Source organism: Bipolaris victoriae, assembly GCF_000527765.1.
Source record: "Bipolaris victoriae FI3 unplaced genomic scaffold scaffold_21, whole genome shotgun sequence".
NCBI lineage: Eukaryota > Fungi > Ascomycota > Dothideomycetes > Pleosporales > Pleosporaceae > Bipolaris > Bipolaris victoriae.
Window position 1 is genome coordinate 239081 of NW_014575371.1, and position 27396 is coordinate 266476.

The 27396-nt window shown below is 50.8% G+C and overlaps 9 protein-coding genes across 9 annotated transcripts; 6 read left to right on the plus strand and 3 right to left on the minus strand.

Moving 5' to 3' along the window:
- Positions 1-549: 549 nt before the first annotated feature.
- Positions 550-2789, plus strand: COCVIDRAFT_92628 (hypothetical protein; the record flags this gene model as incomplete). Its single annotated transcript, XM_014703648.1, has 11 exons — positions 550-600; positions 651-678; positions 731-810; positions 862-966; positions 1023-1115; positions 1189-1209; positions 1256-1417; positions 1465-1524; positions 1580-1686; positions 1743-2497; positions 2611-2789. 11 exons carry the CDS (start codon positions 550-552, stop codon positions 2787-2789), a joined length of 1641 nt encoding a protein of 546 aa, XP_014559134.1.
- Positions 2790-4962: 2173 nt separating this feature from the next.
- On the minus strand, positions 4963-5307 carry COCVIDRAFT_24579 (hypothetical protein; the record flags this gene model as incomplete). The annotated part of the gene is made up of 2 exons (XM_014703575.1): positions 4963-5128; positions 5180-5307. The coding sequence occupies 2 exons, from the start codon at positions 5305-5307 to the stop codon at positions 4963-4965; spliced, it is 294 nt and encodes a 97-aa protein (XP_014559061.1).
- A 2436-nt stretch (positions 5308-7743) lies between these two features.
- COCVIDRAFT_92568 (hypothetical protein) lies at positions 7744-7899 on the plus strand (the record flags this gene model as incomplete). Its single annotated transcript, XM_014703649.1, has 1 exon — positions 7744-7899. A coding segment is annotated over one exon (156 nt), but the record flags the coding sequence as incomplete, so codon positions are not given.
- A 3699-nt stretch (positions 7900-11598) lies between these two features.
- Positions 11599-12816, plus strand: COCVIDRAFT_92776 (hypothetical protein; the record flags this gene model as incomplete). Its single annotated transcript, XM_014703650.1, has 3 exons — positions 11599-11861; positions 11918-12330; positions 12380-12816. The coding sequence occupies 3 exons, from the start codon at positions 11599-11601 to the stop codon at positions 12814-12816; spliced, it is 1113 nt and encodes a 370-aa protein (XP_014559136.1).
- A 627-nt stretch (positions 12817-13443) lies between these two features.
- Positions 13444-14395, plus strand: COCVIDRAFT_92861 (hypothetical protein; the record flags this gene model as incomplete). The annotated part of the gene is made up of 3 exons (XM_014703651.1): positions 13444-13702; positions 13779-13951; positions 14015-14395. The coding sequence occupies 3 exons, from the start codon at positions 13444-13446 to the stop codon at positions 14393-14395; spliced, it is 813 nt and encodes a 270-aa protein (XP_014559137.1).
- A 426-nt stretch (positions 14396-14821) lies between these two features.
- Positions 14822-16284, minus strand: COCVIDRAFT_35679 (hypothetical protein; the record flags this gene model as incomplete). Its single annotated transcript, XM_014703652.1, has 2 exons — positions 14822-15277; positions 15373-16284. The coding sequence occupies 2 exons, from the start codon at positions 16282-16284 to the stop codon at positions 14822-14824; spliced, it is 1368 nt and encodes a 455-aa protein (XP_014559138.1).
- Positions 16285-16776: 492 nt separating this feature from the next.
- COCVIDRAFT_13963 (hypothetical protein) lies at positions 16777-18231 on the plus strand (the record flags this gene model as incomplete). Its single annotated transcript, XM_014703549.1, has 5 exons — positions 16777-16816; positions 16873-17074; positions 17106-17179; positions 17241-17848; positions 17935-18231. The coding sequence occupies 5 exons, from the start codon at positions 16777-16779 to the stop codon at positions 18229-18231; spliced, it is 1221 nt and encodes a 406-aa protein (XP_014559035.1).
- Positions 18232-24614: 6383 nt separating this feature from the next.
- COCVIDRAFT_13964 (hypothetical protein) lies at positions 24615-26351 on the minus strand (the record flags this gene model as incomplete). Its single annotated transcript, XM_014703550.1, has 5 exons — positions 24615-24976; positions 25315-25372; positions 25513-25631; positions 25767-26273; positions 26303-26351. The coding sequence occupies 5 exons, from the start codon at positions 26349-26351 to the stop codon at positions 24615-24617; spliced, it is 1095 nt and encodes a 364-aa protein (XP_014559036.1).
- Positions 26352-26799: 448 nt separating this feature from the next.
- Positions 26800-26967, plus strand: COCVIDRAFT_92603 (hypothetical protein; the record flags this gene model as incomplete). Its single annotated transcript, XM_014703653.1, has 1 exon — positions 26800-26967. One exon carries the CDS (start codon positions 26800-26802, stop codon positions 26965-26967), a length of 168 nt encoding a protein of 55 aa, XP_014559139.1.
- Between the last annotated feature and the right edge of the window lie 429 nt (positions 26968-27396).

Consider the following 27396-nt stretch of genomic DNA (forward strand, 5'->3'; position numbering starts at 1 on the left):
GCTAGCTACCTCCGCCCCCAGCGCCTCGCCGTCATCTCTCCGGTCTCTGCTGCAGCACTACGCAGTCACGCCTACATCCACTCGTACGCACGTACGGGAGGACAGACACGGCCTCTCCATCAGAGCCACCTTTGTGCCCAGTCAGTGATACCACCAGCTGGTTACCTCTGTTGTCGAGACCACTCACCTGTCTTTCGTCATCGGCGATCGTCTTGCCTACGCCACAAGCCACATGCAAGCCACCCCTGCTCACCTCTACGCCCCCTCATTGGCAGCTGCGCTTGTAAGCGCCTAAACCATCTTCCTTCACCTCTTCTCCGTTTGCTACACACCCGCCCGCTTTGGCAAGACCCCCCAGAGGAAAAAAAAACTTCCCACATCCCCGGCTCCCACTCCCTCCGCCTCACTTCTGCCTTCAACGACCGGTTCTTATCAAGCCGGTGCAGGGCGAGACCCCCTGCGACCCGCCCACCGGAGGAGCCCTGCTCTGCACATCACCCCCTCGCCCTGAGCATTTTTTTTTACCATCACCGCCAGACGCATGCCAAGATGGAAGCCAGCTGGGAATTGCCTACTCTGAGGGGCACCATCCGACTAGGCGTAACCCACCCAACTTAGCTGGGCAGTAGCCACTACTAACTCTCCCCCAGGGCCAAACAAAGTCTAAGCTTAGCTCCAGTGAGGTCAAATCAGGCCTCGCTACATGCATCGCTGACCACTTTTGTACTAGCTCAATTCTACGACGTCGACTTCTATCCTTACACTGCACCCGGCCTGGATCCCGTTTTCGCGGTCTGTGGTGGCCCGTTTGTACGTCTCACATTGTGCCTGGTCCTGCATGCCCAGCGCTTATTAATCTAGACTATCGTCTGTCGATGCGTTCTCGACAAGAATGGGTCCATTGAGATCTTGCGCTGGTTTGAAGACGAGGAAAACACTGCAGAAAATGGTTCAGCGAATCCCAAGGTTGGTCGCCGCTCCCATGGCTTGCTCCTACTAATGCAGCCCTTCCTTTTTTTCAGCAAATCAGGTACAACAGCGTCGTATGGTCTCAGGCTACCAATGGAGACCCACTCGTCTGCGTAGCTTGCGACTCCCGTATCAAGGTTCTCAATGTCCGAACTGGTGATCTCTCGGCGGCACGTTCTGCGGCACCCATCCTACACCACCCGCTGACGTGTGCCACAGACGCTGATAGGCCATGGCGATGTAAGCATATCCGCTGCAAGTCACATACACATCTGACGCCAAGTAGTCCGTCAACGACCTTGCCATATCCCCGGTCGATCCCACCATCATCGCATCAGTCAGCATTGACCACAGCCTCCGGTTGTGGAGCCTGCACCCTTCGCATGAGAAGCAACCGCTTGGGGCCGTATGCTACGGCCAAGGTCACAAAGATCAAATCTTGACCCTAGTGTGTACCTTGCTACTATAGCCAATGAAATCAACTGACATTGGCAGTCATATCACCCCAAAGGAAAATACATCCTCACTGCGGGTATGGATACCAAGATCAATCTAGTAGGTACTTTGCAAGAAGAGGTGCTACAAATCTCTCTTCTAACAATACATGCAGTGGGCTGTCCCGGATGATCTCAAAGAACATACCGGAACCGACAAGCCGGTAATGGTGCATTACCCGCATTTTTCCACCACTGAGATCCACACCGATTTTATAGACTGGTACATAAAGCGTCCTCGTTCCGGGTTACCGGGCTACATGTACTGACTTTTGCTAGTATCCAATGGTACAATGATCTGATTTTTAGTCATGCATGCCGAGAAGGCAAAATCATCCTCTGGAGTATCGACCACTTCAGCTCAGACCGTACCGTTACGCCTCCTGCACCTATTCCGACCTCAAGCGCGGTCAACAGTCGCACACCAGTCACAATATCAGCCAATCTAACATCAAACACACGGTCAGCATGGGGTGGTCGCTTCCAGCGTCTCCTCCAATTTGATTTGCCGTATACCAATCAGTTTTACATTCGATTCTCCCTTTTCCACGAGCTCGGCCACCACCCGATCCTGGTTGCGGGCAATGAAAAGAGTAAGACATTTTTCTGGGACCTTCAACGCCTCGAGAACTCTGGTACGGGAGAATCAAGTACAGGAGACGATAAGCTCTATGCTGGAAAAGAAGTGCCGCTGGGTCTGCCCCGACATGTTCGAGAAGGCAGCTCGGCCTCGACCGCGTCCTCCGCCATTAGCGCCGGCTCCGGGAACACTAAGATGAAGCAAAAGAAAGTAAAGGAGGTTGTTCGTGACCGAGGCATATCCGATCCCTTCCGCTCCATCAAAGCCCACAAGATTGTAGAGACTCCAAAGTACAAAGCTTTCGCCTTTCGCCATTTTTCATGGAGTCGTGACGGCCAATGGTGTGTTGCTGTAGGCGATTGTGGCACAATCAATGTCTTCAGCCGTTGGGAAAAAGGCGTGCCGCCAATGAACCCTGACCAGGAGATACCAGCACCAGGTGAACCAAGCATCAGTCAGTGATATGTCCCTAGTAGATGGCTTGATACGAAGAATGCGGCAACACTCCGCTGGCAAATCGTGTCAGAAAGAGGAGAGAAGCTGCCAACTAACATGATTTATGCACAGATAAAAAGAAAATCACTGATACTTTTCACGCCATGTCCGAAGCACACGCGTTGCGGAGGCAGATGGCAGCTGACCAGGGCGAACCTTTTGAGGAAGACTTGAAGACCCTCTTGGGCGAATATGTAGATGGATTACCGGAGCACGAAAAGGAGTTTGCTCAATCACTTGGTAAAGAATAGCGTAATTGATGGTGGCTTGGTTGTTACTACAGCGATAGCTAATGTATAGAGGTGTCATGTAATAACTTCATTTACGTCCCGCTCTTCATTCTCATATAATAAACATAGCCGAAGATAGAATCAAAAAGTACAAGTCACACTTAATTCTCTTGTTCGCCCAGGCACACCAAAGAGAATCATATCATCTCATCTTGTATATCCAGAACCACCAATTCACATCCTCCTCCCAACACAGGGTTAGGTCCCGGTATATTCCTTGTCTCTACTCGCTCCCATAATAAGTGCAGACACCCAATCTCCCTCTTGATATGCTCCACATCCTCCAAAATAGCGTCCAAACCCTCAACAAACAAAAAAGCGTCTCATCTCTCAATATACGGGTATGGGGTCGGGAACTGGGACCGTATCCCTACGGAACGTCGTCAAGGGAACTAAGTCGGCAACGCTTCTCTCTCTCTCTCTCTCTCCGTGAAAGAGGATATGGGAGTCTCTCCGCATAATCTTGTATCCCAGAAAACGTAACGCTTCTTTCGCAGCTGTCTTCTGTCGCTATATTCTGAGGTCGCTGTCAATCCACATGTCCGGTTTTCTGCGGCGAGCTCGTACACACCGATGATCGAAGTATGTTCGCATTTTTTTTTCCATGTCTTCTATATACGAGAAGCCATGGTAGCCCGGGGTCTCGGAGTACATCTTCTGGTTTGACTGTTGTTGCGGTTTATAACGGTTTGGCGATCCATTTGTATTATATGCGCTTTATGGGACTAGCTCGCACACACATACACTCGTAATCGAGGTGTTTTCACTTGCTGTGAGTGTGTATAAAAGCCATGTAACAGTCGTTCTCCTAGTGAACTGTCTGGTTCGTTTGGCGCAGCGGAATAGTCGGTTTGCTTTGGTCTTGGTTTTTTTTTCGCGGTATATAACGGTTTGGCGATTCCATGCGCCATGATAATCTCCGCAGGGGGGGGGGGGGGAATGGCAGGTTTGTATTTTCCTGTGGCTCTCTATAAGAAAAACCATACAGTGGTCTTCGTGTATCGTTTCTTGGTCTTGGATTTGTCGTGGTATATATAACGGTTTGGCGATGCATTCTCATGCAATTGCCTGAACGAAGCGCGGATCACCTTTATTTCCATGTTCCCTTGCTGCGTCTGTTCCGAAAGAGCTTCGTATTAGGAATCTCGTACTGTCCTTCACAGCCGGCTTTTCGTCCTAGTAGAAACTTGTAGGGGAAACACCCATGTTTGCGTATTCCAGCACGACTCACACATTTGTGACTGGGATTGCTCTTCGCTGTGTCGTGAACAAGTGAGTGGTGTCCGGGATCCCGTTATTCGCGATAAAGAAGTGTTATATAAGGGCGTGTTTTTTTGGATCGATGATGATGTCGCTAGCTATTTTGAAAATCGTCTTCGCTATATGGAGTATTGTTCATCACCAGTGAGCTGTTCAAGCCGTACAAATCAGTCCCATCAGGACCTGGTGAGGAAATAGGCCTGTTGTCTAAAAGGCATTAATTGGGGCAAGGCTTGGATGCCGGAACATCGCGAACTTGATGCGCTCAATCGAACAAAGAAGGTTGCTGTAGTCGTAGTCGGAGTTGGATATATAATCGTTTTGATTACCTTGATAGCTGGTGGAGACGCGTTGGTTTGAACAAGGTGCACTCGGGTATATGGTATATGGGCTGTGTAGTCTTCTTCGGGAGGATCCTACGTTTCGCATCGCGCACGAGACATATGAAGTTTTGGCGCGGCAACACCAGAGCTGGGTGGTAGAGGATGTATATACTTTCATATACCGTTTGGGCTGATGCAGGTTTTGCGATCAAGCTTTCCGTCCTCGTACACTGGCGGAGATGAATGTTGCGCCTACCTTTGGCAATCTCACTGGCCATGCCAAGTCTTATCAGTAAGTTGGTAGATATTGTGTCTGGAAGCCCTCTCGGACGTCTCAGGACTACCAATGACCTGGTGTGGGAACATACGATACGTTGGAGTGTCCGACTACGCTTGGTATGAACACAAGCCGCTGGTCACCAGTGACCTTGAAATCTACTACGTTCATACACCATACTTTTGCTGCCTTTTGCCAATCCCTGATAGAGAACTTTTCTGAAACATTCCTTGCTATCTGGGTAGTATAGCGGGTTTGAGAGTATATTATTACATCACTCAACGTCCACTCGGTCGTGTTTGACATCCTTGTCAGCGTCCTCCTGGATATCGTCGTCGGCATCGCTGTACTCGCTATCTACTTTCGCCTTCTTCTGTGGGAGAAAGCTGAAAAGGATAGATGACGCCTTATGATTGATCGAGTAGAAGCAGTGAGGTGAGCTATGTGGAAGTCCGAGATATTGCAAAGAGACAACTGGCTACTGGTTATACTCTTCCCACTGCGTCTCGGCATTGAACTTGAAGTTTATGTTTATGGATCCTGGAGGCTCCTGGATTTGCTTCGATAGCTTCCGGAAAAGAAAAATTCCTTTATACGAGAAGTTCCAGGCATACGGCATTATGTTCCTGTAGTATTCTTCCTCTAGTATTCCTCGGGAGTGTGCTGCCAGACATTTTGTATGTTAGATATAAGGGCAGGGTCTTTGAATCGACGACAGCGGAATTGGTTATTCGAGAAAACGTCTTCTATATACAATTCTAATGTGGGAAAATTGTGAAGTGCTTGTATTGCTTTGGCTGAAAGCATGTGGGATGGAAGAATTCAAGTGCAGCTTGAGCTTGATGCTGCCTCGGTTTGAATAACTTGAGCGACTTGAATGAAAAGACTAGTAGAGAGGAATTCGTCATGTCATTGTATGCGCATGTGTGTGGTATATCCGTTATACTGGACCATATTTTCCCAACCAATTTGTTGGAATGAACGTACGTTGACGCGAACACTTCCCTAGTTCGATTTCTTGGAGGCTGTCGAATGACCATCTCCTCATGGTGGTTGTCGACATTTGCGTGCGTTCCAATGTTGGCGTCAATGTCGAACCGACGCTTGTAACTAAATATTCGAATTGCGCACCTCCATATATAGTTGGCGTGTATCCAAACAATATATGTTTATTGTAGGTATTCCTCTATCGTATATAATTCGATGCAGTATCCGGATGGAATCTTGTGCAGACCCTGCTTGCGAGTCGACGACGATGTGTCTCACTGTTGCAGCAGTTTTCGACTGTATACGGTGCGTGTGGTCAAATGACATGTCTATCAGCTTCGATCCCTCAATTTTATTTTGCTGACGCGACGGTTGCCGAGTTTTTGTACTGTTGACGCTTAACGCTGTAGTGAGCCATTCGAACAGGTCCTTGTCCCATGCAAAGTGTATGCTGATGTGCACACATGGCACGAAACCGACCAGAAATATACAGCAAAAAAGTCCCTACTCGCCAGGACAGTAAACCTTGCGGCTCGTTGTTGTCCAATGTTCCGAGTACCCGAAACAGATTCTGCCTTTTTTGTGATCTCAGGGAGGGCCAAGATAGATAGTGTCGCTAGGGCGAACACAAAAGGCGAAGTAATGGAGGAAAAACACATGCGTATAGTTCATCATGGGCTGTTGGAGGCGTCCGCTTGTTGCTGCGGTGGAGGGGCATCTGGATTGCTGTTGTTGTGGTCCTCTGGCATCGGTGCAGTATTTGCGTGCATAATGTCATTATTGCCATCACGTCCGAAGTCTCTTAGCGCCGTGCTCAAGGTGGCCTGACTTCTTACCGGCATACGCTGGTTCTTGCGCGGAGAAAGGTATAGGGAGATATTGGAGCTTTGCCATAGGAGATCTTCGAAAGCCTTGGGTTCTTGCACAAGCATGGCCTAGGACAGGATAGACCCACTTGAGCCATTGCGCGCTTGAATTCGTTCCACTTGACAGCCTTGAGGAGAATTTTCCGATCAGCTTGGTCAACATGGAAGAGGGCATTCGTGGCTTTCGACGCTTATTTGTCCAGTCTGAATACTTGGACGTTCTCATCCCTAACGGCGGGGACCACAGGTAGAGGCAGATTGATTATCGCGGCATCTGGGGTACCTTCCGTCTTTGTCTTTGTTCTTTCTTCTATGGCTGATTCATTGGGTCCATTGGCGTCTTTCAAGCTTCTTCTTGGAGTCTCATATGCTGTCGAGGAAGTTTTCGAAGGAGTTTATATACTTAATGAAGGAGGAGATGATGTGATCGACTCATAATCGAAAACTGAGCTGTTCTTATACTCGGTTTAGCTGCCATCTCAATTGCCGTATGAGTTACCAAAAAATCACTGCTATGTTTGCCTATGGAAACTACAATTGTTGTTGTCATCGTTTTCCCACAGCCGTTATGATTGCGATTGCGATTGTTCGTATGATTGTTGCTACAATCACCGTCGCATGTCTCCCGAGAACATTCTACTCATTGCCAGATATGCAGAAATGACCAAGACTAGGTAACGGCCACTCGTATGTTTTTGCGTTGAGGAATTTTCCAAGCGTCATATTCACACGTATGAGGGTTTGTCACTTATCAATGCGCCGTCACACTGTGAAAGCACTGCCAGAAAGCACTGCCAGTCTCAGAATGCAGTAGCAGTGCTAGACGTAGGGTGTGATGCCAGAATAATCCCAGATTTTCACACCGAAAGAAACTCTCGCCTAGCACACCGCCATATTGAAAATGTGTTCGCAAGAACGAGCTCGGACATCACCAACGGAGAATAGCCCCCGCAGCTGAGTTCAGCCCTGCCAACCCTGCAAGCCAGCTACTCATGCGCTCCCTACACACACACAAATAAAGTCTGTATGCACCAAACTCGCCAAAATGAATCATACACCGAAAAATAAACCCCTTTTCTCTCTCAACAATAAGAAAAAAGGCAGCCACCGGAACAATCCAAACCCAAAACTTGATAGCAAACCGCCTTCCAACGCGAACGCGAACAGGCACAAAAACAACCAAACAAGCATTCATCCCTCCCGCTTCCGCAAATAGCAAACAAAAAGGGGAATTCGGCGACAAAAGCAATAAAGAAGGGCGCGTGGAAACAGCAATCCCGCCCAAACGGAGGGGGGGGCAGTCGTGTAACTCTCGCTTCGGTTTTACCAACCTACTGTACCGAAGCCCACGTGGGTAAGCGAATGGACTAGGGATATTTTACGGTTTTTTTCTTTTTTTTATCAGCCTATTCCTTGCGCTCACTTGCCCTGCCTTGCTGCAGGGTGCAAGAAGCCAATCATCAATGCAGGTTAGCGGGCCGGACGACGGCGCAGACCAAGTGCCGGGTGCTCCGGCTCTTGGGAAACAGGGCAACCAAAACAACTAAACAATCAAACAAATAAAAATAAACTTAGTTTGGTATAGTTGTAACATCGACGTTCATGTTGGGATGTTTTTTTGACTCTCTAGCAAGTTCCAGATGATTGTACTTGAGTCATATTTGGGCGCGTAGGTCTGATGTTTACTCGCTCGCTCGGTCATGTTTCAAATAATGCAAGGAGAGTTGTTTCAGTCTGGAGGTTGGCAAAACAAACAACGCCCATGGATTCATCATGGCGGCGTTAAAGATATAGGGGTTTGAGCGAGTGCGAGTGCGAGCACGAATGTAGATAATTGTATTGCTGACGAGAAGTAATCATGTCTTCCAGAGTATGAGTGAGTGAAGAAGGAATGTAGGTACATACACGATGTCATTGTCGCCGTCCCTTGCAGATGGGCAATAGTAAATGCATGCGTGTGGCTGATAATGGTGGCGTCAGATGGCGACATGGCGCTTTGCAAGATGTATCAACATATATGACTCTCTGACGCAAGCGAACATGTATAAATAGGAGGTAGGATAGCGAGATGTCTCGTTGGCTGGACATGAAAACATCATGCCAAGTTAGCATACAGGTAGTGCAGATGAGTTGTTGAGTTTCTTCTTCTATAGCCACACGAGCGGCACAAGTGGTGTGTTGTTGAGTAGCATAGATCCTAAAATGGAAGTGTGGAAATTTCGAAAGCAGCATGGGTGTTCTACTTTAGCGTATGAACGTGGTATTCTAAGAATCGACTGGCTAGAATGAGCACACGAAGACTGAACATGGCATGGCCAGCACATCTGTTCAGCTCAGCCTCGTCGAGAGTCTTTTACACCTAGGCCCTGCCGATGGAGCATACCGTCACCTGACAATGTGGCTGGACTCTTTGTAAGGTCCAGAACCCTTATCAATGGCCAGCACATCCATACACTTGATGCATGAGCGGGTCGCGGGGTTTGAGAGTGGATCATCTTGATCTGACGATGGCATTATGCCAAAAGTGTACAGTCTTAGAGATCTAGAGCCGGGTCCTCACACTCGCCAGACGCGGCTCTCCAGTTCTCATCGGCCTCGCCTACATTTGACCCGACCTTACGCCTTGCAGGCTGTGGCGAATATGCAGGTATTGCTGCAACGGAACGGCACGGCCATAGAGTGCCCAGAGCGCCTCTGAAGTTGTACGCGAGGTCGATTAGTCTGCGTAGCGTACTGTGGGCGAGCTGAGTGAAGACTAGACTACGTCCCAAAGCAGCGGTGTGTTTCTGTGCTGCTACGGTCTGGGGAATAAACCAAGCTCACTAGTTACGCCCTATTCCCAAGCGAACAATCGAGAAAACGATTTTGGAAAACCATGGTCTTGGGGGCACCGAGAGCGTGGATAGGCGAGTAACCTAAGCCCAGCCAACGGTTTCTATCATTGTCGCTCGCCATGCCATTGAACAAATATGTAAAACCTGCTTGGAGTGACACATTGGCATCGTATCTTGCACAAGCTTTGGGATAAAAGTGGCATTGACAAAGTTGCTGGAAATCCTCTGGCCCACATTGACCGGTACCGGCGCTTGACGTCTGGATTGCGAAGTGTGGTAGTCGAGCACACTTCAGGCGAGCCCACCTCAGGCGAGCCGCATGTAGTGGCTGGAATAGTGTGGATCATGCTCGTGATGTACTAGATCTGAACACGATCATTTGGTTTCAGCCTTGATGTAGCCAAACAGCAGAGGTGGGGGAAGCGCCTAGTATTCCATAGGCCCAGGCTTTGCGCCGATAGATGCATGTTCGAGACTTTAGTAAATGAGTATGTGTAGGCCATTTATGATTACCATGGTATGGTACGCAGACTGACGGAAAACGTCGCGCATTGACCGGACGCCCTCATTCAAGCAATTGCTAAGTGTGCTCTTATTTTGCGCTGTAATATTCAAAAGTCTCTTGGATCGGTTGAAGCCAGCCACATGCCCAGTGGTGGGTGCTGACTCGGAACGTTAAAGGCACTCGCTTCTAAGACCTCTGAATCGGTTAGCGTTATGCAAGGAACAAGGTTGCTAGCATAGCCTCATGGCTCGTTGTGACCGTGACTGCCACGTTGGAGAACGGGACTAGCCCCGCATCTCAGCTCGCGTCTACACAAACCACCATCGTGGCAGACAAAAGACTGGTCGGACTTGAGCGGTGGCTGATGCAGTGTCTGGACGGGTGGAGCGGAACGCGCTAAGGGTACCGTGATGGGTGTAAGTATGGCGAGGCGTTTTCCAAGTCAAATCAGGATGCACAAGGAGGAATCAATGACGACAAGCAGACGAACTTGTTGATATGAAAGCTAAATGCAGAATCCATCCGACCGCGTGGTTATCCTCTTGGCTGGGTCGTGCCCATGATGCTCATCAATCAGTTGGCGTGAACAGAGGTCCGTAGCGGTGGGAGAACGAGGCCAGGGCCGGATGGTGTCCATGATGCCGGACCAGTCGGTCGGATAGTCGACAGAAATGGCGCCGCGTGTTGCAGGGGACATCGATGTATGTTAGCTCGCGGTACTAGGCACAATGGCTCAATATTGTCGTGTTGATGCCAGTTCTTGACCGCTCGCCTGGGCATGCTCGACACGCGCCGCTGCATATGCGAGTTTGCAAGTATTGGGCATTGGAGCGAAGCAGAGCGTGCATGTGTGTGTACTTGGAGTGTAGAGTCTGACGGCGCTCCAGCGATGGGAAGGGTATGCGAGGTGACGGGCCTTTGGTCACGTCAGGGTAACTGATACGAGATATTGGACGCTGCAGAAACCAGCGTGCTAGCCGATGCGCTAGCCCCGAAACAGCAAGTACATCTAGCTGATTCCAGACTAGCGCGCCCGTTTGGGGCTGGTGGCGTAGGCGCGGTGCCTGAAAATCGCTACGCTTGTGAGGGTTGAGACGAGCTATCTCCCGCCCTTGGCAACAGGACCCCCAGCCGACATGGCCCTGTTCATTGTTCGTCTGATAAGCTTTGGCCTCAGTCTCTCTCCCGATACTATTCTGGGTAGGCTTTCTCGACGCCCCCATGACCGCCCTCCCCAATGCCTTCGGTGAGGGCGATGTATCCAGCTGCCGGCCGCGTCTGTGGCTTGACAACTCGTACCACTTTGGCAATGGCATCCCCTGCGCATCCCCATGGGCACACAGCCCTGGTACCTTTCGGCATCACTGAGCAGGTACGCCACCAAAGTCAACAGCCTACCGCTCCACGACCCATTTCCCATCTTTCCCACTCGCCATACTCTCTCCATTATTTCCCGATCTAGCAAAGTCATCAAGCCCTGCCGTCACAGAGCCCAGCTGCCCGCCTGTCGCCAGGCTCTGGGGCATGGCTAGCAACACCAGCGGCTTGCTGCTAGCACCATGCCGCTTGGTCCAAGTTTTGAATCATGGCTCTATCACGATGCTCTTCCAACTTGTATAAGTAACACGTCCCATCCCGCTGGTTGAAGATCATCATCCAACGCACCTCACAACCTTCACTCCCAACTCACTTCCTCTACTCCAAACTCATCCTTCAAGATGCGCAACGTTCTCCTCGCTGTTTCCGCCATCAGCGGTTTGGCTGCCGCCCTTCCCCAGAGGCCTAACTTTGAGGCTGCTAAGGCTCTTCCTCTGCCCAGTGTCGACCTCCTTAAGCCAAAGGTTGATGAGAAGCCAAACGCCCCAATCAAGTACAACCAGCCCGCTGCCGTCCAAGAGGTCAAGCAAGATGTCAGCAACAACGGTGTGCAGACCAGGAAGCGATCGACCTCTTGCAGCAACGGTACTCCGGAGCCAGGAAGGTAGGTCAATAATGTAGAATCTTATCGCCAATCAAGCCAGCTAACAATTGATGCAGTGGTGCACCTGTTCCCCCCGGTGGCTCTGTTGAAGCCTACCAGGACCAGGACCCCACAAGCTTGCTCAAGAGCAAGGCTCTGGCAGTAACTGCTCCCAGCGGCTACGTCGAGGCTTTCAAGGGCCTTAACAAAGCCACCCAACAGATTGGTTACTTGACCTACAAGAACATTGATGGTCCCGACTACAATGTCCAGGCATGCGCCGACTTCTGTGATAGCGAGAAGTTCTGCCTTGGCTTCAATATTTACTACGAGCGTGATCCCACAGTCACCCCGACCTCCTCCTGCCCGGATCCTGAACCCCAGACCAACCTCAAGTGCGCTCTCTTTGGATACCCTGTCTCTACAAACACGGCTATCAACGATGGCCAGTACCGCGAGCAATTTCACGTCGTCGTTGCTGGCAGCAACGGTAAGTTTACCTTGTCCTCTCTTGGTGTATTTAGCTAATATCAAAACAGGATACTCTAAGCGCCAAGATGATACCGTCTGCAAGAGTGCCCCTGTTGTGTCCCGCTTCAATGCACCAACCCAACTTCCCGCTGCCATCGATGCTCCTACCAGCTCCAACACCTACAATGGCATGCGCCTGTTCAACGAGAACCCCTACGACCCCAGCCTTTGCGCTGCTGCTTGCGAGGCCCAGACCGCTTTCGATAAGGAGCACCTCGTCGATGCTGACGGCCATTACAGGCCATGCAACTTCTTCACTTCTTACATCTTGACTCAGAACGATGTTCCTCTCGGAACTTACTGCGCCCTCTACACTCAGACCTGGGACACTGAATATGCCACCAACACTGGCTACCACTGGGAAAACGATGAGTACCGCACCATTTGCGCTGCTTCATACACCCTTACTGTCCAAGACAGCGGCGTCAGCTCTCCTCCTGCCTAAGAGGTGTAACACGAGTTGGATGATAGAATGAAACGGGGCTGTGAATGACGGTTACTAGGATATTACACATGATAATGGTTCATTTTTTTGTTTAATGATCTAATAAAATGGCTTTTCTAAAATGTCTGCATCTTCCTACTTTGGTAATTGTGATCAATGGTATCATTCACAAGATAGTGGCAGCATGAACGACCATGCTCATCATCAAATTGGTACGAATCGGATGATAGCTTGTTTATGCTAACTTTATGTCTGCAGCTCGATTATCCTCGGCGAACTCGTCCGGATACTACGTGGGCTCACTTCCACGCGAATAGCCGGTGACATTACGAAGCAATTGCGGTACACGATGTGGGTAACGTTAGGCGTACCACCTTCTGTAAGCAGACTCAACACCAGAACCCAATCAGAATACTCCAACGCGGCCCGCACCAGCGATCCTTTGCAACCATGGGAAACCATGATGACAAATATGTACAACCGGTCAAGATGCATCTAGAATAAGAACTTGCAACACCCACATGTAAAGCAAATCTAGAACGGACCGGCATTGACTTTCCAAACAAAAATCTAACCTCCAAGGCTCTAACCTAGTGACCACCCATATCCATCACCAGTCCAACAAACATGTCTAGCCGACCAACCGTCGTCCTGATTCCAGGCTCCTTCTGCTCTGCAAATGCCTACGATCCAATTGTCACGCCCCTCCGTTCCAAAGGCTACGACATCCAAGTTCTCGAGCCGCCTTGCTACCCCGCAGGCTACGAGCGCAAATCCGATGGCGCGCCACCGAACATGTACGCCGATGCCCGGTATATCAAGGAGCACGTGGAGAAACTATCAGATGAAGGCAAAGAAGTCGTCTTCGTGGCTCACAGTTACGGCGGTACGCAAATATCACAAGCCCAGACTTGTACCTTTAGGATATGTTGCACATGGCTGATAACAACACGTGACTATAGGCATCCCAGCAACCGAGTCCCTCAAGGGCATAACTAAAAAAGAACGCGAGCAGCAGGGTAAACCAGGCGGCGTGGTCCGCATTGCCTATCTCACCGCGCTCGCGCCGCGCCTCGGTGAAACCGCTTTTCAGACGCTGGGAGACCAGGGCGGTGTTGTACCTTCTGCTGGCGAAGTAAATCCCTCCCCCTCCACTTATTAACTCACCTCTCCCAAACTAACCAACAAAAACTTCAAGGACGGCTGGATGTACCACAAAGACCCCGCCCCCGTCGCGGCCCTCACCTGCAGCGACCTCCCCCTCTCCGAAGGCATCATCCACGTCGCCAAAATGGGTCGCCACTTTGGAGCCTGTTTCCTGGACCCCTTGACACACGCGGGCTACAAAGACGTGCCTGTGTCGTGGTTCTTTGCAGAGAAGGATTTAGTCGTTGTGCCCAAGGTGCAGCAATTGGCTATTGACACTATCGAGGCGAGTTGGGCAGGGACTGAGAGGGAGGGCAAGAAGGTGGATGTTACGAGGTTGGAGTGTGACCATTATCCGCTTGTGTTGGAGGATAAGAGGGCGAGGCTTCAGGAGTGGGTTGAGGGGCTTGTGGAGAAGGGGGGTAGGGATTGAGTGTTGTGTGGTTGAAAGAAGGGGGTGTTTTTTTTTGACTAAAGGGTGTTGGACTCTTATGTACGTGAGGCATGTTGTGGTTGGTTTCTTTTATATACATGTGCTACATTTCCAAATGCTAGGACAATATTTCTGTCCCTCTTTGTCCTTTTCTTTTCTCACTTGATTTGCTATGGGGTTGTGAAAGAGTCATGGGGAAGTTGTAGTTGCTGGGTTACATCATTATCGTCATTCTTAAGCCGAGGTTATTTAAATTATTGCTCAATCATGTTGATTCCATCTCGAATCTGACTGATCAACTAGCAAAATCATCCTGGACGTATTTTCCTATGATCTCTTTAATATCCAACACTCCTTAAACTATTCTTCCTCCTCCTCATAATGCTTCTTGCGGCATTCTCCATTCATTTAGACTACATCACCACTTTACTCCCCAATAAACCGATGCTCCCCAACCTCCAGCACCTCGATCCTATCCCCCACAGCCACACCCCCCTCATCCAACGGCGTAACTTGCATACCCAAGCATGCATGCTTACTGCCCTCATCAATAATCCTATAACTCCGCAGCGTAGTCGACGGCTCGTTGCGATCTGGGACTGCTGTCTTCTGATCCACATTCGGCAGCTTGCACCTCGTTGTGCGGCAAGACACGTGAAGATTGAGTGAGGATCCGGGGTTCGATGGGGATGAGATCTTGGCTTTTGTCCAGTTATCCTCGGCAAAGGCGGGGGGACCAGTAATGTAGAGGTTTGCGCGGAAACGCATGGCGTCGAGGAGAGTGAGCCTGTTTTGCCAATTGTGTCTGGATTTTGGCTCTTTGCCGGGGAGTTTCGAGGCTACGTCGTGGACCGAGGCCATGTTCATGATGTGGATTGGATACTATTTGTATTTTTGTCAGCATAAAACCTGATTGGGTGTTTTCCGTTTTCTTTTTACTTTGCACATTCAGGGAATGAGCCGAGGATATAACTTACAGAGTCTTGCATGCCGATTATGGTCTCGAATCCCACGTCTTCTTTCTTTGGTGCATTTTTACCAACTTCACGATAGGCATTTGTGTCGATTCTGAATAATGCAATTGGGTTTGCGGCACCCAGAGTGTATCGAAGTTTCTCAAAAGCCTCGCGATCGACTTCTGAGGTCATATTCAGGGCAACGGGAGTGTCCATCCAGATATGCAAAACTTCTTTCGTGTATCCTTTGATCTTGATTCTCTCTTGCGACGGGTTGAATGGTATTCTGAATTCCAGCGTCGGTTCGGATTTGCCAGCCAGTTTTGCTGCCATGATTTTTCCATAGTTGGCAAGGCCTTCCAGGGTGAAGTCGGTGTCGGGAGTAAATGGGAATCGGATTACAAGACAGCCTTCGCTTTTCACCCATTCTCCATCTTCCTTGTAGTCTCTTGCTGATGGATCGGGTACCCACATTTCCGTCTCGACTTTGGCCAGGCGGGGGAAACTTCGCTGGGTCATGAATTGCCATTCACTCGAGACTTTTCCATCCAAAGATGGTAGGCTAGTAACTTGCTGGGCGAGAGTAAATTGACGGTCGTATTTCAGTCCAGTTCGAATAACTTCAGTTTTTTCCAATTCAATGGGGCCACCGGATTTCAACGGGTAGATAAAGAGCGCTTTTATGGTCCATGGCTTTTCTGGGGTTGGATCACCGCCTTTGGCATACCTCTTAGAGTATTGGTCTTCAAGGTTGCTGCGTCCTTTAATTCCAAGTTTCCGACAGCCAGCTGGCGGAGGTAGTGCTCTGGGAGACTGGAGGATGCCGAGGACGAGTAGGATTACAAACGGCAGCAAGCCTACTATCCCCGCGAGTAGTATCCTCTCCATCATCACGTTGTCCTCATTGTCTGCGAGAAAGAAGGTTTTGGCCATTTTGGCGAAAGTGTCGCGTGGCCAATTGAGGTGGGCAGATCTAGAGCGTGAGATATGTGGCTGTTATCGTGAAAACGCCGAGACTCAAGCGTAGCAAAATCCTTCGACACTAACGCCTAGGAGGCAGGCGTTGATTTGGATGCGTAGAGAGCTAGTTCACTATCAACATGCTCTGCCTTGAATCGCTTTGGATTCCCGCTGATGCGCGGTTGCTGTAAGCACCCAGAGTATCAGGTGAGGAGGGGGAGGCTCGAGTCATGTGCCATGGGCTTGGTTGTGCTCGTGACATCGTGCCATGAGCGCATCGACCGAACGCCACTCACTACGCGCCCTTTGACCGAGTACACCGCGCGACTGTTATATACCCACTGCGACACAGTCACAGAAAGAGGAAAACTGTGCAAGACGTAATGCTCGAGAAGGCAAAGTCACAGGACGGCTGCAACCTCGCATACTCTCGCTGAAGCTTGCGCAATTGCATTCCCCACTACAATGGCCAGCGAAGAAGCCTCACAGCTGTCGCCCTTGTCACGTAAGTTTACACACCCCGCACACATTTGCGTACACATATACTTATACATACGATAGACAGGCTACCCACCGTCTCCGCGTCCCGAGCCCTACAAGACTTCAACGCACGCGGCGCCCGCACGGTATCAACAGGCATTACACAACTTGACAAAGTCCTTTCAGTGCCAGCTCCTCCGGGCCACGATGCTTCAGGCGGTTATACACGCGGCAAAGTAACTGAGATTTTCGGCCCATCCGGGGTCGGCAAGACAACATTCGGGTAATTGTGACTGCATTGCACACTCGGGAAGACGGCGATTGAAGGCTTCCAGGATACAGGCCGCCGTCTCGGCTCTGCGCGAGGGCCAGCGGGTAATATGGGTTGGTGAGTACATGAAGAGGGCAACACTATCTAAACGTTGGGTAGAAAGGCTAAAGTTTTCTAGATGCTGCCTGCGCGCCTCTGGTGCGGCATCGCATCGACGATATCCTCGTTCCGTACCCAGACGAGATGCGGAGTCGTTTCCAATATACCGTGGCACCTACGCTTGCGCATGTCGTGGCGCTCTTCGTCCATCCGCCCGCTTCCTTTCCCCCGCAAAACACCAGCCTTGTCGTCATAGATTCGCTCGCAACCCTCGTTGATAACGCATATCCCCGCCATACAGATGATCGCATTGCGAAGAATAGGACCGACCAAGCACGATGGGCTGCAGGACGTCGATTTGCTATAATCAGTGAATTAATTGCAGCATTCACGAGGTTTGCTGCACTGCACGACCTTGTCTTGCTTATCACAAGCCAGACTATCACCCGTATCCGAGGTGCCTCACGCGCACTCTTGGTTCCAGCAATTTCAGGGATTGAGTGGGAATCCGGCGTATCCACTCGTCTGGTGCTCTTCAGGGATTGGGTTAGACACGGCAAACCTACTGACAAGTCGGACGCCGAAAGGTTGCAGAGAGCTCGATTTGCCGGCCTTGTGAAAGCGGATGGTGTAGCCCTTGCAGATGAGGGGGGTGTCGGCAATGTAGTGGCCTTTACTATTGAGAAGGTAAGTCGATCCAACTTCCTTCAGGCTTGATCTACACAAACACAGTCAGACGCTCTCTGTGACGATCGCCTGCTGACGCGATGCAGAATGGTCTTTGCGACATAAGCATAGCAACCAACGACATTACAGCCCCTCTTCTTGTCCCGGAAGAAGGCCGGACGTCCAAGAGACCCTTCGCCGAAATTGATGAGGATGCTGCCGAAGAGCCGAATTCGGATGAGCTTTACGGTTGGATGGAGGACGACGGAGTTGCCACTGAGGGGTTGTTGATTGATGAAGCGCCCATTGATCAGGGTGATGTTGCAATACCTCACTTGGATGTCATTGCAGATGGCCACAAGAATAAGGTAATACGGACTTCCCCTACACCCACCCAAGATTAAGAGATTAATCCTATGTCCCGACAATCTGCGACACTGGTCCGCTCCCAGGGTTGACTGCACCGCATGTTGGTGCTATTCGGAGAAAGTAAGCTTCCGTCTGGGGTAAGCTCGTACAGATGCCTCCCCCTTACTCTCCGGATTCCAGCGTCCAATCAATATGCAGATCTCGCATCCAGATTGATGAGCCAAGCCTCCCACGGCCCACGGCACAGGTATCGCTATTCAGCCGTGTGGGGTTATTCAGACGCGCCGCACCCCGGAATATCATCCGCACCTCGTCCCGGCGCGGACTTTGACGCATTCGCCAACTACTCTGACATCAGCAACAGAGCATATGTCTAAGCCACGGTCTAGTACGTGCCTTATCGTGAAGCGCAGCCCAGATGTGCTATTCTTCCACCGGCAAATGCGCATGGCAGCTTTTGTCCACTGATCACATCCCACATCCACACGTCTGGGTCTCATCTTGCCACACTAGCGGTATTCCGCTCCGAGAGGCGAACAAAAGCAAGTGCGGGCTATCCGAGCATAACACACAAGTGTGTCACACCAGGGCTGCAGCGCATTCATGTGTACTAGTTGCACGCAGGGATCGGGGAAGCACCCCCGGATCCAGACACTCGGTCTCCCTCACCGGTAAAAGTCGTCCCTTTTTTTTGATGCTGACGCTCAGGATGCTTCGCAAGTCTGGGGTCAGCGGGGTCAATGGTATGGGCTGGGCGTGGGGGTGTACGGCAAAGTTGCTCGTCGTCACATATGTGCATGTTAGTGTGAAGCACAAGGTAGCCACACGAGTACACGATAATGAGCGGACCATATAAAAACGGCGGAGCATGGTATTCACACCCACATCGTAACAAGCCATGAGCCCTGTTGCGCCTCGAGGCCCCACTGTGGCGCAATATGACTTGGATTTGCCAAAGAAATACACATTTTCAATGCGGTCCTGGGCCGAAGTACAGGTGTCAGACGTCCTCCAGCCGGGGCTGGCGCATGCAATAATAGGGTATTCGTCCTTTCCCTTCACCGCTACTCAGCCATGGAACGCTGCATCAAGGACGCTGATCGCCTTGTTTCAGCTCTATGAGCACCTATCAGGCTCGCTTCGCAAGAGTGAGGCTCTATGAGCGAAAACTTGGGCGCATAGCATCGGCCGTAGCACGCCTACCACCACCAACCCTCCCCTTTCCGCCTAATCTCCCAAGGCAGAAGGTCCCAACACCAACAAGGCAGCTCATAATGTCACTGGTTTCCCCACGCTTTCTCCGCATACAGCGCTGGCGCCGGCCTAGGCTGCAGCCTCGCTTCCTCCCGTTGATCTCTTACCCCAATGGAGACGGGTGGTGTTACGCACAAAGATGGGGTTTGCTGCAGCCTGACTGACTCTCCGGAATACATAGTGCTGAGCCGAAAAAGTGGCCAGGATCTTCGTTTGCTCTAAGGGCGCCTGATGCGGGGGATCGTGATACGAGTGCGAGATGTTGGTGGTCTGGGGATATGATGTATCCTATGTCGACGTGACGTCTTTCAGGTGGGTGATTGGGATTAGCAAGTGTCAGGTGGATAATATGTGGGAATTAGGCGTCGAGCGTCGAACCAACTAGTTCATGGCTACTGAGGCAAATGACATTAATGCGGGGCGCTCGTAACCGAAGGATACAGTGTTGCTTTTTCTGCATGGTGTTGCGTACACAGCGTGAGATAAGGGGTATACCATTACGTCTTGTGGTATGGAGAGAAGTGGAGAAGCAGATCCGAATTTACTGATGCTGGTTGTCTTCGTATCCAAGCGGTATTACCACAAATGGAAAGCCGGGACGGAATTGCTCGTTGCTGAATCCACTGTGTGAATACAGCTATGTCTTGTTACGTGTGAAAATGGATAAACCAAAGAGATTCTCGTGGCCGGTTTTACGCAAGGGGGAAGACATTGTCAGACATTAGTTTGTCGTCAATCTCCACTGCTCTTGTGTAGATAAACATATCCAGTCGAAAAAGTGACAAGTCATCGTAGATGTAAACATTTTACTGACTCGAGATGTAGCGAGGTTCCATGATGTTCGTGACCACTGCGTATACGCACTCTCGTACTAGTATACACTGTAACTGCGTTTTAGCTTAAACATACCCAAGTCTATACACGGAGCTATGAAAAATACTCAAGCTTACCAAACTCCATACACTGACCCATCACACATTGTAGGATGTATAACATCATACTTACTCAGGAGGTGTCCCAAGCAGCCCTTCACACTACGCTACCCATATGTATAAGAAAGCCACTGCAGTCACCTCATAGCAAAGAAGAAGAAAAAGCAACATGCACTCGTTATCCTATGCATATACTCCATCCCTGCCAACCCTCATCAAACCACAAAAAAAACCCCTACAAGCAAAATTTCCATCTCCCATCCCCACATCCCAATCTCACCTACCTATTCCCTTTCCTTACCCCACTAAACCTTCACCTTACATACATTTACCCCCACTAACTTGCTCTCTCACCCACATACCCACAAGCCCCATCTACCTACATCCGATCCGACCATCTTTTGTTCAAGCAAGGAAAAAAAAGAGGGAGAGAAAAAAATAGTTGCGATACTCGTATCGGGCGTCAATTGGGAGCGCTGTCGTCGCGCACACCCCGCAAAATGACCGAGAAAGATACGTTTTGTGGGGACTTTTCTTTCTTTCTCCAGTTGGGGAAGGGGCATATGCGTGTGATAGAGAGAGATCTTTTTTCTAACTTTTTTTTTAACTACTACCTTTGAAAAAAAAAACCCCCTCAACCTCAAGAACTGGGTAGTCGTGTGGCTAAGTGGCTTGGGACATTTGCACTGTGACCAAAAGGGGTGGGGAGAGTAATAGGCAGATTAGCTAGGCGTGGTAAAGTAAAACTACTTTACTCTAGTAGTAGCGGAGTTTGGTGTTAGTGGGTATAATTAATTAGGCTACTTGATACTAAAGTAAAGTAGGGCGCGAGTGGGTTGGTAAAAAGAGGTATCATGTCTAGTTTGTTTCTACTTGGTGGAGAATAGAGGGGAGGTCACTTTTTTTTGGCGCCAGGCCGCTTTGATGCGCATGGATGCATTGTGGAGTAACATTAACAAGGTCGGAATGTGGGGGTGCGTGTGTACGTGCGTTAAAATGGGGACTCTTTTTTTCCCTCGTATCTCGGAGGGTTAAAGGGGGTACGAGTGCAACGAAAAAGATCCACATATTGGAGATGCGCCGACTTTTTTGAGTGGGGGTCGTGGGTTTTCTTTCTTTCTCTCTTTCTTTCTTCTTCTTTCTTCTCTTTATGCATCATTGTGTGTAGGATGATGTAGGTGGTGTAGGGAAAGTGAGTGTGTGTGTGTGTCTAGGGAGCATGAAGAAAAGAGAAACTGTAATTTCCTTATGGGAAGTGTACGTAATGGACCCCGTGTTTTTTTGCAAGAAAGAGAGTGAGATGGAAATACGAAAAGAAAAAACAAGAAGAGTGATAGCTACTGCAGAAGCGCATTACAGATGTTACAGGTCCGACATGCTCTTACCATATTGATACCTAAACTCCTGTGTATATCCTACACGAAGACACCGATCATCTTTCCCCCTGCAGACAGCACTAAGTCTACCCACCTTCTATTCTACGACTTTCCGCAGCCGCAAAAAAAAGTACGACACACAAAAAAAAAGGCGCCATCAGCACCAGCACTAAACCGGCCCACCAAACCAAGAGCCAAAAGAACGCGGCTGAAATCGCACGTGGCTATCTTCCGCAATCCCCAACGTCTCTGCATTCCCCGTGCTTCGCCCGCGCCTTTTTACCCCCCCATCTAAAGTACCTCGGACCTCGCCTTTTCACCCTCGAACCACCAACAGATCCTCCGACCTCCAACGAAAAAAAAAAATCCCGCTTCAGCCCCTCTCACTAGTCCGCATACAAATTACCGAACACAAGGTTAACCTTTTGAACGCTGACCCGCGGGAGCCAAAAACGGTCGGTCCCTCATGGGTCCAATGGTGCCATCAACAGCAATAGCCGTACCAAGCAATGTACCTAACAAATTCATGCAAAGTACCCTTACATCCCTAACCTAAGCGAGGTCCATGCTTCCTTCCTTTTGGCTGCTTTGTTTCATCCGAGGACCCGCTTTGGATGGTGTCGAAGCCGGTCCGAGATACCGCGGGTAATAATATCTAAGACTACGTACGCACATGTACCTGTAGGGAACTCGAAGTAGAACACGCCGTGACGCATGAGCACTCTCAACAAAAAAACAGACTTTTGATTGTCCGTAAAGAGACATGCTGCCTGTGTGAGATGGTGGCTACGCGGAATAATTTTCTGACACACAGACGTGCTTTTTTTGGAGGGGAAGCATGTGCGGGACGGAAGAAATGTCGGATCCTTGTTCTCTGACTCTCTCTCCGGTGCTCATGCCACTTTTATTTTTGCCATGCTCTTTTGTCCCTCCACATCGGGGACGTGCGGCGGGAAAAGACAGGAAGAATAAGGGTACAAGACTCTTGGAGTCTGGGGTAAAGTAAAGCCGACTTTTTTGATTGCTTTTGGGGTTTGTTTCCTACTCCGCTCCGTGATGGGTCGTTAGTGGCTTTCCTGGTGTACTTCTTGTTTTTTTCTGGTCATAGTTCAAGTGCGCGTGCACTGCTTGCGTGGGGTCCACAATTGGTTTCACATGTCAGGCGCAGAAAGAAAAGACATGCAAAGGATACATTGATAATCGGGGTACGTATGCGAGAGCTTATTAACGTATGTACACAAAACGTATGTGGTGGTGTGATGGTGGTGCTGTGTTTGTTCTCCGTGGACGATCTTGATGATGATGTTCTGACGGCATGCAGGTACAGAAACAGTTGCCAGAGCTCAACAACATGCACCTTGGCCACCATCAAAACCCTACACACTTCTTTATTCCGCCTCACAGCCCAGCCGGACTCGGCAGTTTCGTGATATTGATTTTTCTTTATTGGTTTTTTTTATCCTTATATTGGTGGTGGAGAAAGCAAACCGGTGCAATATCCTCGGGCCACCGACATGTCGTCTAGAAATACTTTGGTACATTGTCATGAATAGCCTCTTTCCCCCCCCCCCCCCACGTTAATCAATATGAGGTGGAAGTGAGACCTGCATGTTGGAAGCTGTGCAGCGGGCGCATGCACACAGACAGCATAAGCAATCCTGCTTGAATGCGCTGCGCCGCGTGGATGGTCTTCGCTTATCTGCAATATTGGACGGATAAATAACGGTCCAAATGAAGGTATACGTATCTCCCCGCGGGTATGGAGTCGTGGAGATAAGGGAGAGTGCGGTTGATTGACTCAGACAGCGATACTGATTTAGACTGGCGATGCCCACACAATGCGCGATCGCTTGCCGGTTTGGTTGATTGCTTGTCAAGGGTAACTTGATGCGCATGTCCTGATCCACGCCATGACATTTGTCCGAGCCAAACGCTAATCTTGGAAGTGGATAACATGTGAGAAGTCGAGACTTTTCAAGTGCGTCATTGCCAGGCTTCGACATGTGACGTAGAGAGTGTGACTGCAAGATAGGCAGTGGTTTGGCACGGCTTCATGTCGGTGGAATGGCTGAAGCGGAATGCCAAATCCAATATTCTAGCAGGGAACAGACGACATGTGGACAGAAGAGATGCCTATCTGCAGTGTACAGGTTGGTCGATTGTCATGGCAAAGATGCTCATCGAGCTCACATGTGAGACCCTTCTGTAGTTCACGAACCGGCGGTCAAAGCTGCAATATATTGTGCGTCGCCCTTGCGCAGGGCCTCACTAAGCACTTTATATTGCTATTCAGGCGTGTGTGATCTGCAAAATATATTGCTGGCGTCGACGCGGTTGTAGTCGCTAGGGCAGAGTACCAACAGCCCGGTACGATGATGTTGGGTTTAGATGGAAACCGTTGTGCTAGAGGCCTGCATCCCGTGTGCTGCACAAATGCGGGGAACCTCAACAGGTACTTTAGAAAGTATATTCCTTTATTCATCGACCAAGTATTGCGGTATTGCGGTATTGCGGTCCTTGCACGCGGAGGTGGAGTCAATGGGGAAGGTGCTAAAACCAACAAAGCGCGGCGAAGGGTTGAATAGTTAGCCGGTGGTAGACGCGATGCAAAGGACAGATGGTCGATATTCTGGAGACGGGTCTGCATCGGCGCATTCGGGTCAGATAAATTTCCTTGCGTGAGCTTTGAGGAAGGGAGGGCCAAAGCAATAGTCTGGTCTTTGGTTCCGAGAGCCGCATCGGATCGGAGACACTTCCTCTTTACACCTGGCTCCGACCAAACAGGTACTATGGGACTCCCCGGTGTGCGGCAAGCTAACTTGTTTGAGCAATCTATGCGGCGATCTGAGTGTGGAGTCAGGGTCTCTCCACAATCCACGACGTGCTGTTGACGGCTGTGAGTGGTGCAATTATTTTGCGGCAAAATTTCCTCGGCTGGAACGAATAGGGTGGCGAGCGCCATATCTCCGACCAGGTGCGTGACTCGCCAGCGGCAGCCTTAACCGCCAGCATTTCCTCGTCAGGCAGGTCCGCTGTTGGACATTGTGGAGATCCCGCACTCAGTTCTGGTACAGAGGATGGATTTGCGGCCTGGATGGCCGGCCCTAGAAGCTCGCTAGACGCCTTGTGTTGGACTGGTCCAGTACTAACACCGAGTTGGTCTGCAAGGGGCGGAAAGGCTTGGTGGCACTCGTTCTTGTCCCGTGGGCGGTTGTTATCTGGGGCTGGATGCAGAGGCGCTCAATGGTAAGCGGCTGAAATGGAGCGCAGTTCCGTCAGCTGAGACACTACTGTGGATACCCCAAAGTGTAAGTATTTGCAAGCTCTCCTTTGTTGTGCGTGACAGTTGCTTTTGATGAAGCTAGTGAGGGAGGGGCGGAATCCGGCCGGTTTGTGATTGGTAGGGAGGCCACGATGCCCAGCTTGGTGAGCAGATTGGCGTTTGGCCGGCCCAGCCCAGTCCACAGCGGAGGTTTGCAATGACAATTTTGGTTAGCAAGTGCCTTGGTCGACAGCCGGAGGTATATGCGCATGTGAATACGTTACGTAGGTGTACCTTGATACGCGCTGTGTGCGCTTGACCCGGTAAGCAGGCCAGGTAATTGATTTCGGTACTGTCATGTCAAGGCCAGACCCTGTTCGGTATTACTGCTCGGTAGCTGTTCTGGTACTGGTTTTCAACGAGCAATGGTGTCGGCGGGCACAGATATGTCCAGGTAGGTACATGTGTATGTGTACATGGCGAGGTACGTACATACGCACATGTGTGTGTGTGTGTTGTGCGCCTTCGCTTCGCTTCGCGCCTGCCGGGCCGACCGTGTTCAGACGCCGCAATCTGGCGTGGTGAGGCGGCGGAGGCAGAAGCCGCCAGACCTGCCGGCTCGTACGGTCAGACAGGTATGAGATCGTCATAGCTCGGATTACGCGTTGTGGAGTAGCGTGGCGTATGCTATGGGGCTCCAGTCCGGGGTGCATGCCCAGCTGGACCACTGCAGAGATGATCCTCACAATCAACCGGCGGGAGAAATTTTCTTTGGGTCGACCATAGATGGGTCATTGGAGGGATTCGCGCCCATGGATCTGAGACTGTGCTCTGGCGAGAGGCAAGCCCTTGGGGCTGGCCAGATATCGGCATTGTCGAATGGCAGCGTGGAGCGAAGGCATCCGTTGGTTCCCGGCTGGCAAGGGTGAAGCCGCCGGGGACAGGTCGAGATAAGGGCAGTGACGATTCGATAGATCCCCACAAGGATGGGGCCGGAAACGCAGCCAACGTGCCTAGCAGGTAGGCGAAAGTATGCATGTGAGTTAAGCAAGTAGTGAGAAGTAGGGATGGATGTGGTGAGTATGGGGTCTGGAGGAGTCTTGGTGTTGCGCGCTCGACCTGCCCGCCCACCCCCAGGCTGGCTGGCTGGCTTGGTTGGCAGGCAGTCTGGCTGCATCGTGTCCCGTTTAGGCAGTGAGGACGCGTGTTCCGCTTTGGGCAACTACAGCCACGCACCCACGCCCACCCACGTACTAAGTACGTACTCAGACATGCCACATACCACACCACACAGGCAGGCAGGTAGGCAGGCAGGCAGGCATACAGGGCATGCTTACAGGCAGCCCCCAGGCTTTAGCGCATGGGCAGCGCCACGATGTGTGCTTGTGCCACGTACTCCACATTCCTCACTCTCCGCAAAATCCAGGTCCCTTTGTGCCATAAGCCCCGCTAGCGCTGGTGCCGCAGTCTGTACCGGAATTATCAGACGCGGACGAGGCTTATCGCGCTGCATGTGAAAGGGGGAGCAAGTGCAAGAATAGCGACTGTTAGCTGGAGACGGGCGTGGTCGCACAAGCATGCCATTGACTGAAACACGGCCCTCGTCTCGCCCTTGGTTGGTCCCCCTCCTCACCGCATCTTGCTCGTTGGGGGTGCCCAGTGTGTCTCACGCCCGCCCCGCAGGGGGGGAAGATCAGGTTCGGCGCGAAGAGAGAGAGACAGAGGGAGAGCAGATGCAGAAGAAAAAAAACACTGTGCGGGTGCAACCAGGCTTGCACCATGGCGGCGGGCTGGCGTGACGCTTGCACCATCCAGCCCACTCACCCACTCCCACTCTCCCATCCAACCCCCATCCCTCCGCCATCACTCGCCCTTCCGAATGATCAAACAAAACTTATCTGCGGGGAACATGGACTGCCCGCCCTCCCTCCTTGTTTCGAGACTTGACGTTGCCGAGACCTGCCAGATAGCCTACCACCACTCCAGTCCCCCCCCCAGAACCCCGGGCTCTCGCATACACACCCAAACCTGGCCCCCTACCCCACGAATGATTCTCCCTGCTTGCATCACCGGGCTCCTCTATCACGTCACCCACATGCAAATCTTCTTCGTCCATAACATAATATCTCGTAATCGCAAATTGAAATCTACTGTCCACTTCTGCACTAACACAAGACTTTTGCTTTCAGGTTTCAATTAGGCGCTAAGCTGAGCAACTACCCTCTACTCATCTCTCCCTCTCCCCGCACTGCCAACATGCACACCCCTCCAGCCACCCCTCCACCCCCTCCAAACCTGCCCACGAGCTAGCTTCCAAAAGTGAGGCAGACCCGGGGGCGTATACAAGATTGCGAACCGCCTGGCGCGGTTTCGCGG